Here is a 23,258-nt window from a genome sequence, read left to right on the forward strand (position 1 = left end):
TTGCTTTCCCATTCATTTTAAAACGGTTTATCTTACGCAAAAGATAACTAACCTTCAGTCTTTACTCCTCTTTAAGATACACTTTGTGGATGTATACTCTCATATAAATGGATATAATGCAAATTTGAAATAAACATATCCTTTTCAATAAACAAAAAAACAAACCTGTGTATGCCAATTAAGCCATAACAAATTCTTAAACTACTTGATTTGCGACATTGATATTATTTTCCTCATTCGCCCCAAATTCCACGTTTTAAGCCAATTTCGTAAGTAACCGTACGATGACGTATAACCCTAATCTAATTTCGAGGAACATGGTCGGAGACTAGTGCACACATGTAAGCTAATTTGTGAAATTGACATGAAGGTGCAATACAATGTATCTATTATTTGAAATTGATTATTTTTTATTTACATTGTCTAAATTGAATTCTATCGTTTAGAACTGTTTCTGATGTTACAATTAAGATTTTAGATGCTGTCAGAATTCAACTATGAATTGTTATTACTTAAATGAAGTTACACGCTGACTGGTACTTGTTTATATGCATTTAATTACACTGTCGAAATTACTTACATTTCAAGATTCATTGGCGGGTGCATTCACGGAAGTGACGTAAGACGTGAAAACTTGCACACATCACCATCTGACCAATCGGTTAACGATACTGGGAGCTCTTACAACTTAAGAAAGCCCACATGCTGAACTTGCTTTCCGAAAATTTCTGTTTAGTTCAATAAAGTAAATTATACATGTGATGTTTGCGTTAAACAGCTGCTCCATCTAAATCGCTAACAGGCATCAATTTGCTTTAATGGAATTTTGGGATATGAAATAACCATGCACGTCCAGTGTGAGTGGTGACGTTAAATAAATTACATGTGCTGATAATGCAAGGATCTCTGAAATCAATCTTAAAATTCTTGTTGCTTCTGATGGTAGTGATACCATAGTTACGTTTTAAATTCCACCTTAAACGTATACGGAGTTTACATTTGATTTTATAGCAAATATAAAAACTGCTTTTAACACAAAATATGAATTTTGATAATTGTTATTGTACCTTCCTTCCCGATATCCATAGAGCATATGCCTATATGATTTGTGGAGTAAATATTATACCCTGATGACTTTCGTACATGATTTTATCTGGACATCACTGCACACAAAACGCATGTTACAGATGACTAATCTCAAATTTGAGATGGGCAGTATTAGAGCACCATTCTGTTTTGGTTACATATATTGGTCATTTCTTTATTTCATCATTTAACCCAATATTAACTCTTTTCTAAAACATTCAATCGACTGGTCTTGAACAGCAAATGACGAGTTGACAGGATTTGGCGTCTTGGTATCACAATGTTACAAGACTGGGGACATTGTACAAATACCAAGTAATTTAATTATTAACGGGTCGTACGCTTTTAGTGCATCGTTGTTAATTATTCATTAGTTCTTTTTAAACAGTTTTCCTTTGATATACACATTTCGTGATTAGACACACTTGCTCCCTTTAATAAGCGTGATGGTAAAATGCATTATTTCATCTTTGTTCTTTTAATGTTAGCCAAAGGCTTGTAATTTTATTTAAGGTCTTTATATAGTACTTTTTATATCGCGTGTTTCTGCGTAGCTAGTCCAGTCAAGTATGTGCTAGTTACATACGGTAACAGTATATCCTTGCGGCTTCTTGTCGTTAATCGGCGGCTTTTTTTATCCATCAATTACATTAAATGAAATACATATTTGCACCAGGAAGACAAATAGTTTTACACTAGTATGAAAGGATACAAGAGATATATACAATATATATCGTTCGCGTCAGTATAATTGTACCCAATGTTGCAACTTCAAATAACCCAGAAAATATCGCATCCCTGTTGGACGATTCAGAACCTGCGCAAACACAGGTTCATAAGATAATTATCAACTTCCGTTTAAGTATTCATTATTCGCAGCGTACTGACCTAGATAGAGGGTTCTTCTAAATGCTGATGCAGCATTTTAGCTTTCCGTCACTCTGTCAATGTAAACGTCTTGTTACAAAGAATACGAATTAAGATAAATTAGTATAATTATATGAATATTGTTTAAAACATACTAAAATTAATTTAATCGTGAATTGAATAGTTGCTGAAGATCGTATCTAGTTTATTCTGTCGTTTGGTTCTGTGCTGTTTTATTGACGAACATCTCATTTCATCTATTTCGCAATAATCCGAAGGTGCCTTTCACGATTATTTAAATAATATTTTAAGGTTTTGAATGTTACGTTTAGTCTTAGTGTTTAAAAAGTTGAAATGTACATGTATTTAGATGATACAGTACTCGAATCAAAGTAAACATATTCAAGGACTGATGAACTGAACCAACAATACCTTGGACATCCAAAGTATAGCTTCAATTCTGATTTCCTCATCAAAGGGGAGTATACTGAATATAAAAAAATGATATATTTTTGAAAATAAGCAAGCTTAAATTACATTGCTGACCAACATATTAAAGGAATTGTATCGTATATTCATACTTCATTGTAAGTAAACCCGAGCTTTCTCTGATGAAATCGACGCCAATATGCTATTTGCTTTACATCCATAAATAAAACAATTACAAAGTGACAGACTTGTTTTATCCTTATCTCAAGGCTGTGGGACTGACATTTGACGGTGCAGATTTGACCGTTTCTGTCCCCAAGCAAGTATTGTAACTACTAGTCGTCGCCATTTAAGCTTACCTAAGTAAACCTAGACAGAAGAAATGAAAAATTACTAAGATGAATGTAAAATGAAATGAAGTAGTAGGTATATACACCTTTAATACCTCGTTAGCACCGTCTAATATTTCATACAAAGAAGGAGCACTAATAATCGTACTAAATATTTATATGTAATATTTCATACAGAAATCGTCAACCTGAACGTTTGATTGAAATACCTTTAACAAACAAACAAACAACAATGGTGTCGTGGGATTTCATCTTTTCAAAAGATACAACGTTTTGTCAGGATCTTTATTATCTGTAATTTTATATAAAAAAAAACAAACTTGTCAACATTTAACCTTAAACATAAACCTTTCAAATCTAAAACGAATGCAGAATTTACACTGTATGGAAAAGAGTATTATAAAAACAATGGAAAGTTCGTTGCATGTTCGATACCTCATATTTATTTGAAGAAGTACCCCTACCAAACTGTAAAAGAGGTACGAAATATACCAGAGGGAAAGTCAATCTATTGAAAGACAAACCTCTGCCAGAATGTAATTAGTGTAAAGCAGATCTTTAGCAGAATTGAAGTACTAGTATTGAAAGGCAGACCCATAACAGAATGTAAGAAATAAAAAAGCAGATTCCTACCAGAATTTAAGTATTTAAAGGTAGACCCCTTCCAAAAATTAACAACTGAAAGTCGTACCCATACAAGATGTATAAATTGAAAAGCAGACCAATACTAGAATGTAGGTATTGAAAGAAAGACCCCTACCAGAATGTAATTACTGAAAAGCAGACATCTACCAGAATGGAAGTATTAAAAAGCAGACCCGTAACAAAATGTAAGAATTAAAATGCAGGCCCCTACAAGAATATAAAACTTGAAAGGTAGACCACTACCAGAAATTCAGAATTGGAAGACAGATCCCTACCCTAATATATGTATTGAAAGGTATACCCCTTCCAGAAGGTAACAATTGAAAGTCACACCCATACCAGACGTACGAATTGAAAAACAGACCAATGTAAGTATTGAAAGATAGACCTCTACCAGAATGGAAGTATTCAGACCCGTAACAGAATATAAGTATTGAAATGCAGACCCCTACAAGAATGTAAACATTGAAAAGTAGAACACTAAAAAACTATTGAAAGGCATATTCCTACCTATCACAATATAAATATTGAAAGGTAGACCGCTACAAAACTTTAAGTATTGAAAGGCATACGCCTACCTACCACAATATGAATATTGAAAGGTAGACCCCTTCCAGAAGTTAACAATTGAAAGTCAGACCCATACAAGATGTATGAATTAAAAAGCAGACCAATACTAGAACGTAAGTACTGAACCCCTTCTTGCATGTATATTTTGAAAGACCGAACTCTACCATAATATAAGTATTAGTAGACAGACCAATACCAGAATCTAAGAATTGAAAGATAGATCCCATCTAAAATGAATGAATTGAAAAGCAGACCCATACAAGAATTAAAGTGTTGAGAGGCAGATCCCTTCCAGAATGTTACAATTGAAATGCAGACCATTCCAGAAGTAGGATTTAAAAGCTGACCCGTACCAGAATTTAAGTATTGAAAGGTAGATCCCCTACAAAAGATTAATAATTGAAAGTCAGACCCCTACCAGAATGTAACAATTAAAAAAAAGAAGCTTGCATGAATGTAATTATTAAAAGACAGACTCATAGCATGCTAAACAGACACTAGATTTGTTTTTGTTAACTGAAAGTATATCACAGAAAAAGCTGGACGAAAAAGTAAAATGATTGTGTCTCTTTAAGTTATGAATTCAACACATTTAGGCTACAATATTCATTTACATATAGTGTGATATTTAAGTAATGATTTACTACTTTTTATTTTTGAAAAAAATCCACAACAGTTTTATCACAATAATTTGCATTTATCTACGAAGACGCAAAAACAGCATGTTTTTATGCATAAGAGTTGAATGGATAATTCTCAGGTAAAGGTAAAAGTTCACCACAACCTTCTGAAACATGTAAACTTCCTTTTTCCCATGAAGCATTTTTTGATTCATCCATTCATTTCAGGATTTGATAATTATCTAAATTGATCATTTTGCACGTATTTTACCTCAGACTTATCTCATTCTATGTTTGACCTTATTTGAAATTATATGCAACTTAAATTTCAAATGCATTTTATATTCATTTTCATTCAAATTGTAGCCCATCTTTTTTCGATCTACAGAGAGTGCGGTTAAACACAACCAACAATTTTTATCCCATCAATAGAAATGATTTTTAAAACGTTTAAGCCATATCTAAATTTCTATGTTAATAGATTCCGGAAACCTTTCTTTTCTTTGACGTAATGGTTCTCCTCTATTTTTATTTATGGCGCTTTCACATGACAGTTAAATAAATTTCCTTAAGGATATGCCTAATATATGTAAAATGAGACCAAATTGTCCAAACTTTGCCCTGACGGTATTGTATGTTAAATTCAAGCGTTGTGTCTTTAATATGATAAAGGCATTAGATCACATTTACGATGTTTCAAAACTATTATGTATTAACATTCATTTTAATACGAGAAACTCTTTTTCGTCACATGATATAGGGTACTTTTTGAACTAGATCACTTTAAAATATTGATAAATTACCATAAATAGTTTTAACACACTTAATAGAGGTTAAATTTTCACATTGATCACAATCACAAATAAAATCTTCTGTGTTTTCAGCATACAAGGGCGATTTACACGATTAAAAATTTCCGCCAAATTATCTGGCTGCACAATAGACTAGCTTTACGTGGAGTCAACGAAGGATACATAATGTTTTACCCTCGATGTCAAACTTCATGTGAGTCCCATTATAGTAGCTCTATTTTAACGTAAAATCTTGTCTAATTTTCGATTATTAGGTATTGATAAATTATTCATTTTCGTCCATTAACGTGAAATTTTACAAAATAGGAGGACCCTCCGCGGTACGACGTATTTCAATGAATTTGACTTGAGAAATCTTTATCTGTATTGATGTCAGTGTGTAGTATTACGCACGAATTCTTTCTTTATAACGATGATAAGTGCTGGTACGTTTTTCTCTTACGTTCTGGTAAATATAGCACTATACTTCTATATATACTGCGTTCGTATGAATGTTTAACCACTTATTTAACTATTTATTACAGCGACTTAATTTCTTTTGCATCATCTGAATTAGTTGAAAATTGTTCATGAATGTAGTGGTAATGTTTAAACTATAATTATTATAATTATGATATGTAATGTCTTTGTAAAGCATATTTTACATAAGCAAGTACTATTGTACACTTTTAAGACATTTTCTAGACAAGGAGTACATGTATGGACGGCAGCTTATCTTTAGTTCATGATATAAAGGCATAAAGGGATGCATCAAACAATATTTTATCTGTTGTGGTACTTTGAAGTTTATCCCAATCAAACCGTTCAAATCATTACCACGTGCATACAAAAACGCTACTATGTAAAGATTGCGTCATTTTAGATAATATTCAATCCTTCAAAGGTTCATCTTTATCAATCTGTTGTTTGTCTGTTTTGAATCTTCTTCCGATCGGAAACTAGTATACAATAGACAATGTTGTCATGATGCACCGGAAGAGGATTGACTATTCCTGTTAAGCAATGAACTGTCCAATATTTCCATGAAGCGCCCCTGCATTATATTCATTCACGTAAACGCGTTTTGAGAGAGATTTTGCATATTTGATTTCTTGACCTCGTATCATGTATGAAACCCATAGTTTAGAACTACGACGAGCCTACATCATTTCTTTCTCTTGTTTTGAAAAAAATTCGGACATTTGGAATGATCAGTTCCAATCGTATATTGTTTTCTTTTAATCAATTTTATATTCACTTGAACAATTGTTTGAATAATGGTTAACATATGACGGCAAATTACCAATCCGAAACCCAAATTGTACATGACGGTCTCAGTTTTCATTTAAGCATTTTGCAACTGGAGAATTTTGAGATAATGACGTTTCAAGTGAAGTCAACTGAACGTTTGAACCCGGGATGATATGAATTTGAACTGAAGTGTAGTGTTTAATAAAATGTAGATTGAATCAAATCGTATACCGCGGTAAACAAATATTGTTTTGAGATTTCGTTGTTGACAGTAAAATCCATGCTAAATGTGCATTGTCTAATTGTACGGATTAGTATTTGGCTGTGATCGAAATTCATATTGGACACACAATAATAGTCGAGCATTAACAGTTTTTATGAGATGTATAAACATATTTAATTGGTTAGCCAAATGGGTCTGAAAATATCCTGATTTTTCTTATGGTACGGTGAAAAATATAAATTATATTCATTCACCGAACCATTATCCAATCCAAATTTTGATAAAATGCTATATTTTCATACTGAAAAATAAATAGCCAATTCGCACTATTACTCCATATATTTATTAATTTTATTTCTCTCCTGCTTCAGTGATTACCACTAATATTATAATTTGAATGACCACACTCTGATACAACTGCTGATACTATCCTTATAATAATAGCTTTAAAAGCAATAACTACAAGTAGATATATTTGCTCCTGTTATTACCTTCCATTTTCATAATACATATTTTCCTAATATAACGATAGTTATCATAAATTAGTATATACATTTATGTGGCCACTTATCATAAATGGACATACCACCATCCAAAAATTCCCCAAAACAATTTGCTTTTCTTGGTTCATTGGCTTAGTACGTGAGTACTTCCAATAATCCCTCTATGTAACACATTCGCGTATCCTTAAAAACTCATATCAGTGTAAAACACTCTACAACTTTTACTAATGTAAAATAAGCGTACTCTGGATAAACTTGTTTATGCAACTAATACTCACCCCAAACAACACCCTTCTATCTAACGCTTACGTTCCTTCAACAACCCTGACTTTGCAACAAATGCGTACTCCAAACAAATTACTATCTAACATTTGTGTACTCAAAACAACTCCTCAGTCTATGAGACAAATACGTACCCAAAACAACGCCCTTCTTTCGAACATTTATGTACTATAAACAACCACTGCCTATGCAACACATACGTACTCAAAACAACTTTCTATGTAACACTTGTGTACTCAAAACAACTTTCTATGTAATACTTGTGTACTCAAAACAACTTTCTATGTAACACTTGTGTACTCACAACACACCCTCTGTGTACAATAAATACGTAACCAAAACAACTTTCTTTGGATCGCTCATATAATTTTAACCCTTTCTATGTAACAAATACGAGCTTCAAACAACAACTTCCTTTGTAAAACTTCTGTTCTCGCAACAACCCATTTCTTTACAACACATGCGTACTTTAAACAACCCCTTTCTATGTAACATAAAAATTTAAAATGAAAACTGGGAATGTGTTAAAAAGACAACGAACCGACCAAAGAGCAGAAGACAGCAAAAGGCCGCCAACAGGTCTTTAACACAGACAGAATATCCTTTGAACTCATAACAACAACTGTTTTTACAGAACATGGCAATTCCCTACACACTCTTTCTATGTAAACCATTTGTACTATAAACAACACCAATCTATGCAGAACATGCGTGCTCCGAACAACAACTTTCTATGACTTGTGTTCTCAAAACATCCCCATTGTATGCAAAAAATACGTACCCAAAACAACAACTTTCTTTGTAACACCCATCTAGGTAACACTTGTGTAATCACAACAAATCCTCTTTATACATCAAATTACTACACACAAAAGCACTTTTCTTAGTAACACTTTCGTACCCACAATAACAACTGTCTATTCAGCACATGCACATTCCCTACCATCTCTTTCTACGTAAAACTTTCGTACTCTCACAAAACCCTGTCTATGCAGCTTATGCGCTTCCAGGCTTTTGTACCTCAGGAATAGATAACCTTAGCTGTATTTGGCAAAACTTTTACAAATTTTGGTCCCCAATGATTTACAACTTCGTACTTTATTTGGCCTTTTTTAGTATTTTGGATTCGAACTCACTGATGAGCCTTTTGTAGAAAAAAACGTGCGTCTAGTGTAATTACAAGATTTTATCCTTGTATCTATGATGAGTTTATTTACAACCACTGGGTCGATGCCACTGCTGGTGGATTTTTAATTCCCCGAGGGTATCGCCAGCCCAGTAGTCAGCACTTCTTTGCCGACATAAATTATCATTGATATGGTCATATTTATAAATTAACTGTTTACAAAACTTTTGAATTTGAGAAATAATTAGGCTTTTCTACTTCAGGAATAAATTACCTTAGCTTTATTTGGCAAACATTTTTATGACTTTTGGATCTCAATGCTCTCCAACTTCGTACTTTATTTGGACATTTAAACATTTTTTGATTCGAGCGTCACTGACGAGTCTTGTGTAGCGTCTGGCATAAATACAAAATTTAATCCTGGTATCTATGATGAAGTTATTTATCTAAACAACCCTTTTCTTTGAAACACCTTTGTACCCAAAACAACACTTGTTTATGAGAATTGCACACTCATTAAAGCCCTTTTCTATGTAACACTTTCGTTGTCTAAAAAAAACTTCAATCTATGCAAGAAATACGTACTCTTAACGACCCTTTCTCTTTAACACTTTTGTACTCACAATAACTCCTGTCTATGAAACAAATGCGAACTTGAAACAGCCCTTTCGTTATAATATTTTTGTACTATCGCCAACACATGATTACGAAGAACTTGCACACTCCTTACAGCCCTTTTCTATGTAACACTTTCGTTGTCTCAACAACTTCAGTCTTTGTAACAAATACGTACTTTAAACGACCCTTTTCTCTTTAACACTTTTGTACTCACAACAACCCCTGTCTATGTATGATATGCAAAATTATAATTGTAAAGTGCAAAAATTATATCTGATCATATCAATCGTTTAATCACAGAAACCAATTTGTAACATTATCGAATTCAAGACATGTGTGAATGAAAATATACTTTATCAAAGTGTTTTTATGTTGATACGGGCACTTTACAGTTACTTTTCGGTAATAATTATGAAAGACAAGTCGTTTGATAAAATCAAACCTATATATTGTGCATAAGTTAAAGCTGACATGATAATGAATAAATTTAAATATGAATTTTATTTGATGTGCAGGAAAATGTAAATAATACCAAATACAATTGTTTATCGTTTCTTTGATTTTTTAAACAGTTTAGTTAATCTAACAATATCGTTAATAGAATTTTGTAAATCTTACGATATACATCAATAGAATTTTGTAACACGTAAACCATTTCTTATCTGGTTCGTTTCATGTTGCATTTTGTGACGTTTCGATAAAACTTTTTTTTTACGTAACTTTTTCTAAAACAGTTAAATACTGATAACCGGAAATTCCAAACTTAAGTATTATTAATTATACATGTAAACGATATTTTAAATTTGATTATTATTTGAAGAAAACAGCATTGATTGATTGATATACATTTAAATTATTTTTACATAAAAATATAAAAATATAATGAAAGTATTTAACATATTGTTGAAAATTATCGTGACGCGAGTTATAATAATGAGAGAAGTGACAAGGCGAATTTTAATTGATCCAATTTAATCTAAAAAAAATAATTAAAATGGTAACACAAACATGAAACTTGCACTTAAACAGACAAGTCTTTTTCCTTTGAAGACTTTCAGCAAACAATTCTTCTTATACGTCATGTATACCGAAATTGTTGGGGCACATATATTAAAATGAATAGAAGAATTCATTTTTATTAGCTTAACGTCAAGTGGCGACTCGCTGATATTTCATGCATATTAAGGATAAGAGGATATAAAACAGTATAATAGATGGGTTCTGCAAGGTTTCAACCTGATTTGAAGAGCGGCAAATTTGGAATGCGACAAAAACAAATGTTAAAAAGGAATAAACATTGTCCCTTTTTACACATAAGCTACAGAAGAGAGTTGTTGCAATGCAAGGCACACTTTTAACGTTGTGTTTCCGTTATGTCGTTTGTTTTCTCTTATTTTTGAGTGTAAACTCACATTACTATAAGACGTGTCACGGTACTTATCTATCCCCATTTCTTGTATTTGGTTTTGACATTATATTTGTTATTATCATACGATTTTGTCTAATGCCTATTCCGTTTCTGTGTGTGTTACATTTTAATGTTGTGTCGTTGTTCTCCTCTTATAATGCGTTTCCCTCAGTTTAAGTTTGTTACCCCGATTTTGCTTTTTATCCATGGAGTTTTGAACAGCGGTATATTACTGTTGCCTTTATCTAATGTGCAGAAAGCATGGGCAATGTGATTCAATGTTTTTATTGGTAGATATAATCCTGCATACGACACCTATCTTATCGCCGTACTAACGAAGCTGGTTTGTTAGCTTGTTATCATTTTTTTACTCAAATTTGCATTCTTATATTTTCGTATTGATTTCTTCTAGAGAAATATCTATGTACTTACGAAAAGATCATTCAGCACGACTACAAAACTACAACTAAAGATTATGTTACATGGATGGACACCACCAAAACAAAGGATGAGTTTTGTTTTCCAGAATTTCAACATGGAAGTCATGGCAATATGTATACTCAAACAGTAAATGAAAGCAACAGTGCAATACACAAGCGGATTTATAGTCTCATAATGTACGATAAAAATTGTCAAAGTTATTACACAATAAAAAGATATTCAGCACTTTTCAATGAATAATGTAAATATGTTATATATAAGGTTTTTAATTTCTTTTGATGCAAAATAATGTTAATGTCATGCATAAAATAAGCTTTAAATGGTATTATTGTTAGAATAGGATTGTATTTAATGTTAGTTTGGTACAACTGCCAAGAACATTCAAATCAAATTGAAGTGTTCACACTAAATCTTAAACGTTTAAGAAGAAAAGACAGTTCACATTTATAAAAATGATACAGTGTTATGATAATCAGTACTTCAAAGACATCGGTGGTTAAATCGAATGAGAACAACTTTATTTACCCCGAATAATTTTATCATTTGGCAGGGCAGGTAACTTTCACTGTCTTTTAAGTTCAATTTCATGTTTTTGGTTTCAAAGAGAAGTCATGATATTTAAGAGGGCAATTCTGTCATGGCTATAAACCGGGTCATATTATTCACTTCCTAGTTAGGTTTAACTCGAAATTAGGGACAAAAAGTTCAATTCCCCAGTCATCCTTGGGGGTTTTATTCATTTGATGTGTTTGAGCTTTTGATTTTGCCATTTGATAAGGGACTTTCAGTTTTGATTTTAGAATTTGTGTTACTAGTAATCTACTTTTTTCAGATTTTAAATATTTTAAGCATGTTCTTTATTACTTAGGAATATTTATCACCATTTAGATTCTATGAGTGTCTCAGGAATTTTAGGTGAACAGATGACTCGTCGTTATTAAAGAAAAAACACATTTGCCTTTTCGAGATTTAATGGTTAGGTGCACTCGATTTTGACCTAAAAAATTTGTTTCTTCGGTAAAACGAATGACAGGCAAAATAATTCCATGTTAACATTTTCATATCATGGAAATTAAATGTGAGCTACACATTTGATTGTATACAAAAACTCTCCAGCTACATTATTAAAATACTTAAGAACTTGACAACTAAACAAACATACATTTAACGGGCGAAATATTTGCACGCCTTCACGCAACTTGAGATGTTAATGTACAGAAAGTGCATTTCCTGTTGAAGATGTCACCTTATGACAACGCAAGGGTTATAAATGATTGAATACGTAACTACCGAAAGAATTTGCAGGGTTTGCATTACCTCTCAAAAATTGGAGGTCTATAATTTGTTGCTGACTTTTAAAGTTCTCTCAACCAAAACATTTACTACTCTTAAATTAATTCACTGCGTTAAACAATACAAAACAATGATAATACATGCACAACTATTTATTCGGACAGCAGAGCGTTGATGGACTAATAATGTTACATGAGTTTATGTTTTTTGTATGAATGTCTAACGAAATGTTTAACAGTTAATCATTTGGTTTTTTGAGATCTGAATACATAAAAATTGGTTTATTGTACTATTATAATTAACAATATTTTAAAAATGACGACACTGTGTCTTCAATGAATTACTATCCCCATTCATTTGAAGGAAGTCTTTTCAATAGTTTTTGCACGAATCTTCTCTTAATGCAGTGTACCTTAAGTATGCCTTGCACGAAAAATACAATCATATACGTTGTTTAATTATTTACATGTACTCTTGCATATTTGTTTTCAATTTACAAAACAACATTATATAATAAAGGCCTTTGGAATTTCATTTTTCTATATTGAAATAAAATACCATAAATATAAACCAAATATTTGAAAAGGCAGATGATACACCAATATACATTGTATTTTTTTTATTAAATATATGACATCAAAGTAAACATGCATTTAAATTTAATTGAATAAAAGCAAATCCTGTTTCCAAATCCATTCTAATTATAGAGAAATGTTTGATAATGAGAATTGTGTAAGGGCTTTCTTAAGTGATGATTCTCAGAAAATCTACTCAAGAGTTCAACACCTAAGGTTTTCAACGACAACCACGTTTATAATTAAACCTAGAAATTTGAGTACAATGTATCAGATCATCATGATCATGATAAGATGGAATGTGCTTCGTCTAATCAGGATGTTTAAAACATAGAAAGGACTCAGATTAGCTATACGAGTTTTTAAAAATTAGGAAAGGAATAAAGGAAGTGAAATTAAGTACACGTAATGCAGAAGTAAATTAGTTAAATGTAATTTCTAAACCAAAAAAAATGATGAACTATTAGTTTGGACAAATATATTCTGACTTAAAATTGTGACATAAAATTTCAATGAGCTTTTCCATAAAATTTCAATTTGTTATGGTTGTCTGAGATGTTTGTTTGATAGTGGTGACGTGTTTATATTAGATGGATGGTAACTTGGTTCAACAACCGAACAAGCTATATAATGAAATTGCCCTTACAATGATGTATAAATGCGATTTGTGACCTCATTGCTTCGAACAAAGCATTTATATGATGGCCATTATTAAAATTTTATCTTCTTTCGTTATTTGATGTTATCTTACTTTTTTCTATATTGGAAATGTTTTGAATATACTTATTATTTAGTAAACAAATTATGGGTGGTATTTTGCATATATAAAATATAAAGACATTGATGGGGGTGTTAAATTTCAAATATGTTATCAAATGGGAAAAATATTAACAACAATTTATCATGTACACTTTCACCTTATTTCTAAGATATAGATTACCTTTAGTGTTTGTGTTTGTGTTGAACTTGACCTTTTATTGCAAACATTATGGTATGTCATGTGGTTTTTAAAGCTGACCAAACAATTTAATCCCATGAGTTTGTGGTCTATGAAATATTATTGTCTAATAAATAAAAATATTGGTACGAGTTGGACATAGTTTGAATGACAGCACAAAGGTTAAACCCTAACTTCGAGGTATTATTTAAAAAAATCATTCTTTCTGTAGCATCCATGAAATCATAAATAACGTTTAAGTTGTGTGTTATACTGACTGTGTCCGACTTTAATTATTCAGCCACGTTGTTAAATGTCCCCTAAAGAGAGAAATGAATGTCCAACAATAACCTCTACGTTTATATTTTTGTCATTCCCAACATTTTTTCCCTTTCCATCTACAGTACAAATACACGATACCATTACGATGACGGTTTTGTTAATTTTACATACATGGGCTATTTGATGTCTTGTTTTAGAAGAAATCTTCACGAACAGTTAAATTATAGAACATTCCTATTGTTTTTCTTCTTCTTGTGCAAGGTTTCAAATGATAATAACGTATATTTCCTTCGTTAATAACTTACCAAAAGGAAGAGAAACAAATCTCATCAAATATACCAGCAATGGTGACTTCTATGCTAGATCAACCTTGGGGAGGGAAAAACCTCTAACAACAGTGAAATCGACTCAATAGTCGTAAAATAATTCATGAAAGATACTAGGCTTGTAATTTTGTACGTCAAAAAGACGTTTCCTGTACAAAAAGTTTTGCAAAATTCAGCTAAAGTAATTCAAATCTAGGGTATGAAATGTTTAATAAGTGAACATTTCAAAGTTTTGCTAAAAGGTGAATTTATAAATATGACCATTTCTAAGATAATACTTGTTAACACAAAAGTGTTGACTACTTGGTAGGTACTACTTGTTGGGAGGAATCCTACACCAATAGTGACATCAAACAAGTGATTGCAAAAACAACTCTTCAAAATACCAGGTTTATAATTATTCTTATTTTGATTATTTCGTACAATACAAGATTATGTAAGAAGTTAATTTATAAACATGATCATACCAATGTCAACACTTAATTGCTAACTGCTTTATACTTTATGGTAGGAAACTTTAAACACTAGTGGAATCAACTCACCATAAGTTGTATAAAACTCACCAAATATACTACGATTATTATTGTTTACACCAGAATCGTCTACAAAAGATTAACAACGACGCTCGATAATGAAGATAAAAGGCAAAATACATCCGAGGTTTAAGAGTAACGAGTATATATAATGTCGAAAGGTTTTGCATTGTTGTATTTGTTTTGTGTTGCACTTCAGTGTTTTTGTTGTTTAGTTGTTTTTCCTTTTATAGTTTATGTGTTTTCATCGATAAGTTTGTAACCCGGATTTGTTTTCTCTCAATCAATTTGATGAACTTTGAACAACGGTATATTACTGTTGCATTTATTTGCCAAAAAACAACTAACATGAGCTTATATCTGAGGTAAAACTGCCGTAGTATTTCGAACCATTCAAAGATTTGTAATTAACTGTTTAAATATGCCCATATCAATTGTAAATCATGTCAACACAAAAGAGCTGACTTCCTGGCTGGTAAAACCCTGGGAAAGAAAACAAGAAAGGAGGAGTTTACATGAAAAAAATATCAGTGGTTGTTAATAAAACTCAAATATACCAGACTTATAAGAGTTTCGCAAACGAAAAACTCACCAGTGATGCTCGATTAAAAGAAAGTTGAGAGGCAAAACAACAAAATACGAAATTGAAACACATAGGGTACCAAACATGTCGGAAGATTTTGCAAAAAACAGATATTGTAATTCATTTCTGGTGTAAAATGTCATCAATTTTTCTAATAACTTTTATCATAGTTTTGTAAATAATAACAACTATGAGCCTATCAACGACAGTAATTGTCTACACAGAACTACTGACTACTGGGTTGGCAATACTCGAGAGGAGAAAACCTCCACCACCAATGACATTGATCCAGTATGAGTAAATAAAGTCGTCAAAGATTCCAGGCTTCCAATTTCCTAAGGGTGATGGTCGTTTCGTCTGCCGAAGACTTATAGATGACACTCGATTTATAAAAGATAACAGGCAAGAGAAGTACGATATTAAAGAGCAATGAGTACCCAAAATGTGGAAAGGTTTTGCTAAATAAAGCTTTCGTAATTTATTCCTGATGTAGATCATTATATTATATTTATATTATTTAAACTGCACCCTTACTGAGCTGTTATTATAATAAAAAAAGGCATACGTTCAATTGCATTGGTATGAACTTTTACTGCAACCAAAAATTACATACATATGCAAATTATTTTACAAATGTGACTTTGAAAATTATCGGGCATGTGCAGTTTTAATGTGATGTAAAGTTTGCTTGAATATCCTTAAATATCCCTCATTGTTCAAAACTTTCAATGCATTGAAGGAACGACTTTTAAGAAAAAGACACTATTTATAAATATTTGCTCCAACTGAGCATCCAAATTAATAGTTATTTACCTGAATACTGAAACGTATCTGCTTCCGATCTTATATTTCATATGATAAATGGAAGCAAAAACAGTATGTGTTTAATTCATGCATATCAAAAAATAAAATACGAATAATTTGAAAACTAGTCCGTTAGTTTTCTTGTATTATATAAAATACACATTGATCAGTAGACCGAAACATACAATGTATGTTATATTTATAATCATTTATAGAGTGACAAATGATAAACATAACATTATGTAGTTTTGTATGAGAAAGATAATACATATTAATATTAATAACAGAAAACATAATTAATATCATCAACTATTATTCATGTACATTATTTTAACTATGTAACCTTTGAGGGAAAAATCCAAATGAACAAAATAACGTCAGTTTATATTTGCTGAATATAATGTACTATGAACATAAACGGTACAAATTTTAGGAACCAAATGCGCATTTTGACAATCACTGTCGTTTAAGTGACGATTGAAGTGGCTCTATTTGAAAATCCAAAGCTTATTAAATAAATGAAGAGCTTTAAAGCAAAAAGGGACAAGAAGTAAACTGTGAATTCATTCATTTTCATGGGTACCAGTTTTCACATGAACACACGAAATCAAGGAAAATTGTTATCCAACGCATAACAAGAAATCCACAGTTTTCAAGTCAAGGAAGGAATCAGAGCTTTGCATGAAGGAGATACATTCCTTGATTTAAAATAATTTCCAAATTTGCAGCTGAATAGTGAAGAGCCTGTTCCCTGTTGTGACAACAACATACCATACAGAAAGAATGTGCCAACTTTAGGCCACCAAATACATTAACACAAAGTCACGGAAGGAACCGAAAAAGCCAAACACATTTTTCATCAGATCTGATTTTGTGACAAAGGTATTAAAAAATTTATGACGACTAAAGATTAATAAAATAAACAAGTACATCAAATAGCCTGCCTTAATATTCAGATATTTACTGAAACGATAATCAGGCGTTTAGTACAGTATTGCCGCTTTTTATTCCTTCTCATTATATGTTGCCACAATAAGAACGTGTTATGCTGTAAAACGGCTGTATAAAAATATGTATCAGTCTGTCAGTTTTCATTGAAATTATAACATGTTGTATGAAGTTCCATATATGGTTTTTTGCTTTGACATTGTGTATAGTTATAGTAGAAATGGAATGAATAACCAAATTGTTCAAATAACCTGTCCTGTTTTATGAACAACTTATTTGACCTTGTTTTTGTCATCTGTCATATTTAAAATACTCGTGCATTTAGTTGGCCAAGTAAATTAATAGTAATGTGAAACCGTTGTGTTTCATGCATAAAATGCACATGGATATCAACTTAAAATGAATTTCAAGTTAATTGTATCGCAGTATTAGTTAGTGCAAAATGGGTTCATGCTCTTCAGGGCATGCACTTCTTTTTCGAGCTACATATAAATGTTTATTTGACTTTTGGCGCCAATGATGAAAATTAATCTGATATTGTCCATCCAACGAAGCACATTTATAATGTTTTACACGTGCTTTTTGTTTTCCGTTGGAAGATTCTGTTTAGTCTGTAGAAGGGAACTAATGAAATAAAGACTTTGGTAAGATACCATATCATGTGATCGGGAATAGAATAAAGATTCCTATTCGCATGTCGCGTAATACATGATAAGTATTCATTTTAATGCATATTTTTGTTGTTGCAAAAAACAATACATTTTTTAGAAAAAGCGATGGATTGATACTAAAAAAATAAGTAGTTTCAAATCATTCGGTATCAACTTAATATTGTATCGCTGTTTTTTGTTTCAGTACCAAATACCTGACAGTTAATATTTAAATAATATGTACAAGAAAAACATAAATAAAGGCAAAAGTAGTATATCGGTGTTCACAGATCATGAATCGATTGAGAAAACAACCAAAATCAGTGTTACAAACCAAAACCGAAGAAACACACCAACTATATGAGGAAAATAAGAGAAAAACCGAAATGTAACAACAACAAACGCACATACACATAGAAACGAACTATTTGATAACACATGCCATATTCCTGATTTGGTTAACGAGTCGGATTATTATGTTCTCGTCAAGGTAGCAGTTCGCACTAAAGTATGTCTCCTTATCTTTATATAACTCTGATCCCGAGAGTTTCTGTCTCTGCTCTAACCTGTATTTACCACATTCTTTGAGGAGAGGAATGAAATAAAATGTCATAATGTTGTTTGCTTAATCCGACGGCTACAAGAAACAACGACCAACACGACGTAGAGATCATGCTCCCAAGAGACCAATGTGGCCGTTTAGGAAAACAAACGTTATTCCACCTAATCAATTGTGTTCCTTTAAAACATAGTTTGGTGACGATTCCTAAAAAGGCATTAAAAATTATTTAAACACTACCACCGAATATTCAGAACGGCAAACACACCCTAATATTAGAAAACATTCAACCTTGTATTAACCTTTATATGTCTAATTTCTAAGTAATCTGGTGCCTTTTTTTTTATTGTTTTAATCCTTTAATCCACCATTTTCTACATTTAAAAAATTGCCTGTACCAAGTCAGGAATATGACAGTTCTTGTCCATTCGTTTTTGATGCGTTTTGTTATTTGATTTTGCCATGTGATTATAGACTTTCCGAATTGATTTTCCTCTACGTTCAGTATTTTTGTGATTTTACTTTTTAGTTTGTAATTTATAAATTCATATTTCGAGACGGGTTTTAACCCAGAAAAGAACGTTTATATTTAGCTTTTGGCCTAGATATTGTCTGCATGTGCTCTATGAGGTTATTCAAGCAAAGCAGATGATTTATTCTTACATGAGAGACATGATACAATGTAAACACGGTAAGCACCTTACATGATGTCCTCGTTATTGACTAGTGTTAAGGCCTTGACTAATAGAACTAATTTTTTTGTCTATGTATAGCTTGTATAAACGTACCACTTTCGGCATAAACAGCAACAATGTTATATTTATAATTTTTTATTTCTGCGTTTGTATCTACTGCACTAAGTGCATCAATACAAATTTGATGGGACATTTATAACAAAAAATTGCAATATTTAATAAATATATCTTTGGCATATATAACAATATACTACAGTCAATATTTACATACAAAACAATAACAATAAAGCATATATAGGCACCATCATAATATCTTTACTGGCCAAGTTTTTCCAGTAAAGGTCAAACCAAATTCGGAAAGGAAAAAAACGCATTATTCACATGCCCAGAGTTCTCTATCAAAATTTGGTTTTGATTTCAAATCTTACTGTCTCTTGTAATAATTTGATTACAGTATGATTTCAATTAGAAGAAAAATTATTGTACAATATGTTTTGTTCATGCAAGTCAACAAAATTTTTGATGCTTTCAATAGAAATGGAAAATACCTAAAAGCCTCATTTTTTTTTAAATATTATTAAATTTTGTTGAACACATGGTGGGTTAACTTTATGTGGAGCGGTCACATATTCAATTGAGAATTATATTTTTTGTTTGCATTGTTTAACTTCGTGAAATATCTGGAAAACCCTCAACAGGTTTTAAAAGGAGTAATTCATTTGTACTGCACACTGAACATTTATTAATTATTTAATCTAGCAAGAAAATGTTGTTGATTCGTGAAAAGGCACGGAAATTTCTTTATCAAAGAAATGGAAAAAAAAGTTATTTCATGCTATAAAGAAGGCATGCATTTAATGTAACAAAATGCCATGTTCATGACTAGATATAAAATTACAGAACTCATAGCTCGTATTTGTTTACCTTTTTCATATTACTACTAAGGAGTATATGCGATAAGTTCCTTATTTGGTTCACTATATTGACAATAAATAAAATAAATAAATATACTGTAACACTACATCAATAGTATAACTTTATTGATAACGTGATGTATTTTGCTTACATGGGTGGGGAATTCACATGTACAAGAATACAAGAATGCAAACTAAACGATGAAACCAGAAGATATCTGTTGTGCAAAGATTTAGTTTGTTTAAATTGTATATTCCAGAGATGCATTTTTCAGCTGTTAGCCTCACATGTAACTAAATTAAATTAAATATACTGTAATATAAACTTGAACATACATTGAACAAGCAAAATAAACATATTTTTTTCTCTGATTTTTGGGGGGCAATTAGTGTTCTATCGCACATACTCCTACAAAAATATCAGAATTTTAAAATAATTACAATTTATTGCAGAAGAAGACAGTTACAATTTTATCATGTCTTTATTGTATGATATAGATGAAAATACCTGAATTGGAATGTGTAATGTAATAATAATATAATGACGTAATATACAGACATAAGACAAAATTAGGATAGAACATAACTGCTATGCAGATTAGCTATTTATGACAACATTTATTACACTATATATGTTCGTTTAACAAAAAATTACTTAAAAAATATCACAAGAAGGTGTGTAAAAACAATAGATGACATGATCTCCGAAACAGTGGATTTAGATGTCTATTTTACGTCATTACATCAATTCAAACTAAAAAACTTGCACTTTCATATTTCCATATGAAAATATTATGAAAGTAAAATATATCGAAATCATGACAACCTTCATACCGAAACTTAGTTCTATCTATCAGACAAAAGACACAATAGTCATTGTTTCGGAGATCTGTTATAGCAATGCTATGGTCTCTCTATAGTGTGATTGCATACGTAATGCGTAATTTTACCCGTGTTTCCGACCAATGTTTCACTGGTAATAAATGCACATTTTAGGTCTCTGGAAATTTATTGGTTTTTGCTCAAGGATTTCTTATATTTTACAATGCCTTAATGGTCTATATATACTTAGGAGGTAGTCATCCTAGTTTGTACAACACTATACATTTTCTTATGTGTTCATGCATAAAGCTATAATCTCGTGTCGTAAACGAAAAAGGTTAACATTCAATGTAAGATTACACGAATAGGAAGTTTCCATCCGTTATGAATAAATCAACCTCCGTAACAGTCCCTCTGTCACTGCTCATTTTACAAATAAATGAAAGCCCGTAGAGTTGCATTCGAATGATTTATCAGAATTATCTTCTGTCACGTGCTACACAAATCACAGCCTCTTTCCCATCACAGCTCGTTCTCATTCGGAATGCATATGTTAAATAATTGAAAACAATGCTAAGTTTTCTATATTCATCTACCAGGTAGTTTTCGCTTCTTTGATTTTTTTCTTTTCTTTTTCTGCCGCCGTCTGTTCATTTTTCTGTGTCGATTTGTGATCATTCCTTCATATCTTTTCATATGTCTTAATTTATGAAATGTTTTTTGTGGGTTCCAATTATCACTATATTCATTAAAATTAACTGGACTATACGGTGACGGCGTTGTAATATGTTGATCTATCGCTATTAATGTGAAGTCATAGCACCTTTCTAAACGTGAGTTTGGCTTCTTTTTATAGCCTGGTAACGCTTTACCTCGAACAGAATTTCTCAACTTTTTCTTCTTGAAACCTATGAACCAGTTATGTTCTTCATCCGCTAAACGGAACTGATAATAGCTGTCATGTGTAATGTTGTAAACTAGATTACAACTATCAAGTGGATGATGCTGAAAAATAAAAATTATATTATATTAACGAATTCATTTATGTACCTAAAAAGTACAGACCAGTTTAACATTGCATAGGCACTAAAGTATTATACTTGTATATAATGTAATACTTCAATGAATAGACCTACCTCTTCAATGAATAGTTAAATGCATCTATTAAATAACAACCCCGTAAAATATGACCAATTTGGAAGACTCTAAAATTTAAAATAACTAACCTCCGAACTGCAAGGATAATTCAGAACGATATGTACTTTATTAAATGGCAAAATCAAAAAGTTCAAACACATTAACCAAACGGAAAACAACTGTCATATTTCTGACTTGGTACAGACATTTTTATCGTAATCAGATGTTAATCAATTAATATACATTTAGTTGAGAGTATGGATCTTTTGTTTATTATTATAAAATAATCATACGATTGTGGTTTTGTCTTTGTTCATAGTTAATTTTGAAATAAATAGACATAGGAATGTAGGTCTTAATTTTAAAACAAATCTTCGAGTAATTTCAGGTGTGTTGTACTTTGCCTTTGATTTCAAATATTTAAAAGATTGACAGTTACTTTCCACAACAAAGGATCATATTTTCACTAATTACATGACGAGCACCTGCATATTAATTGTACAATTGTTTAAATTACTATCTATATCAGGCATTCCTATAGCCTTCGACAGTTTTTAACCTCAAACCAAATTAAGAAAAACCTTTGCTGAGGGTCTATATAAACATAAAGTGTGCTATTACAGTTTGACGTCAATCTAAAAACGAGTGACTGACATTGAACAATAAACTATACGTTACAAATAGACGACCACTTTTATTAAAGACGACTGTCAGTATGTGCTGAACTTCATTTGTCCATTTTTAGTTATGGTTGTCGTTTTCTCAGGACCCTCATGAAATTGAAAAATATGATTTATAGTGTAGTGTTCAATAAATTCTCAAGTTACAACCCTGATAAGTATTTTGTATTATTTGTCTTGTTCTAATGGTTTTATGAGCACCTGCATATAGCAATTTGTTTTGTATTTACTCACATGTGTTTAACAGAAAAAAGACAAGGGTTCTTATTTTAAATTTAAATGTACTTTTCGTCAATGATATAATTTGTGT

The 23,258-nt window shown here is 31.4% G+C and overlaps 1 protein-coding gene across 2 annotated transcripts in view; it reads right to left on the reverse strand.

Moving 5' to 3' along the window:
- Positions 1 to 19,514: 19,514 nt before the first annotated feature.
- The window catches only part of LOC134716184 (uncharacterized), a 32,483-nt gene continuing 28,739 nt past the window's right edge, over positions 19,515 to 23,258 (reverse strand). For both annotated transcript variants that reach the window (XM_063579014.1, XM_063579013.1), the window contains exon 5: positions 19,515 to 22,136. In XM_063579014.1, the coding sequence (XP_063435084.1) occupies positions 21,720 to 22,136 (417 nt within the window). In that variant the 3' untranslated portion in view covers positions 19,515 to 21,719. The remainder of the gene's footprint in view (positions 22,137 to 23,258) is intronic.

This window comes from Mytilus trossulus, chromosome 4, assembly GCF_036588685.1.
Source record: "Mytilus trossulus isolate FHL-02 chromosome 4, PNRI_Mtr1.1.1.hap1, whole genome shotgun sequence".
Taxonomy (NCBI): Eukaryota; Metazoa; Mollusca; class Bivalvia; order Mytilida; family Mytilidae; genus Mytilus; species Mytilus trossulus.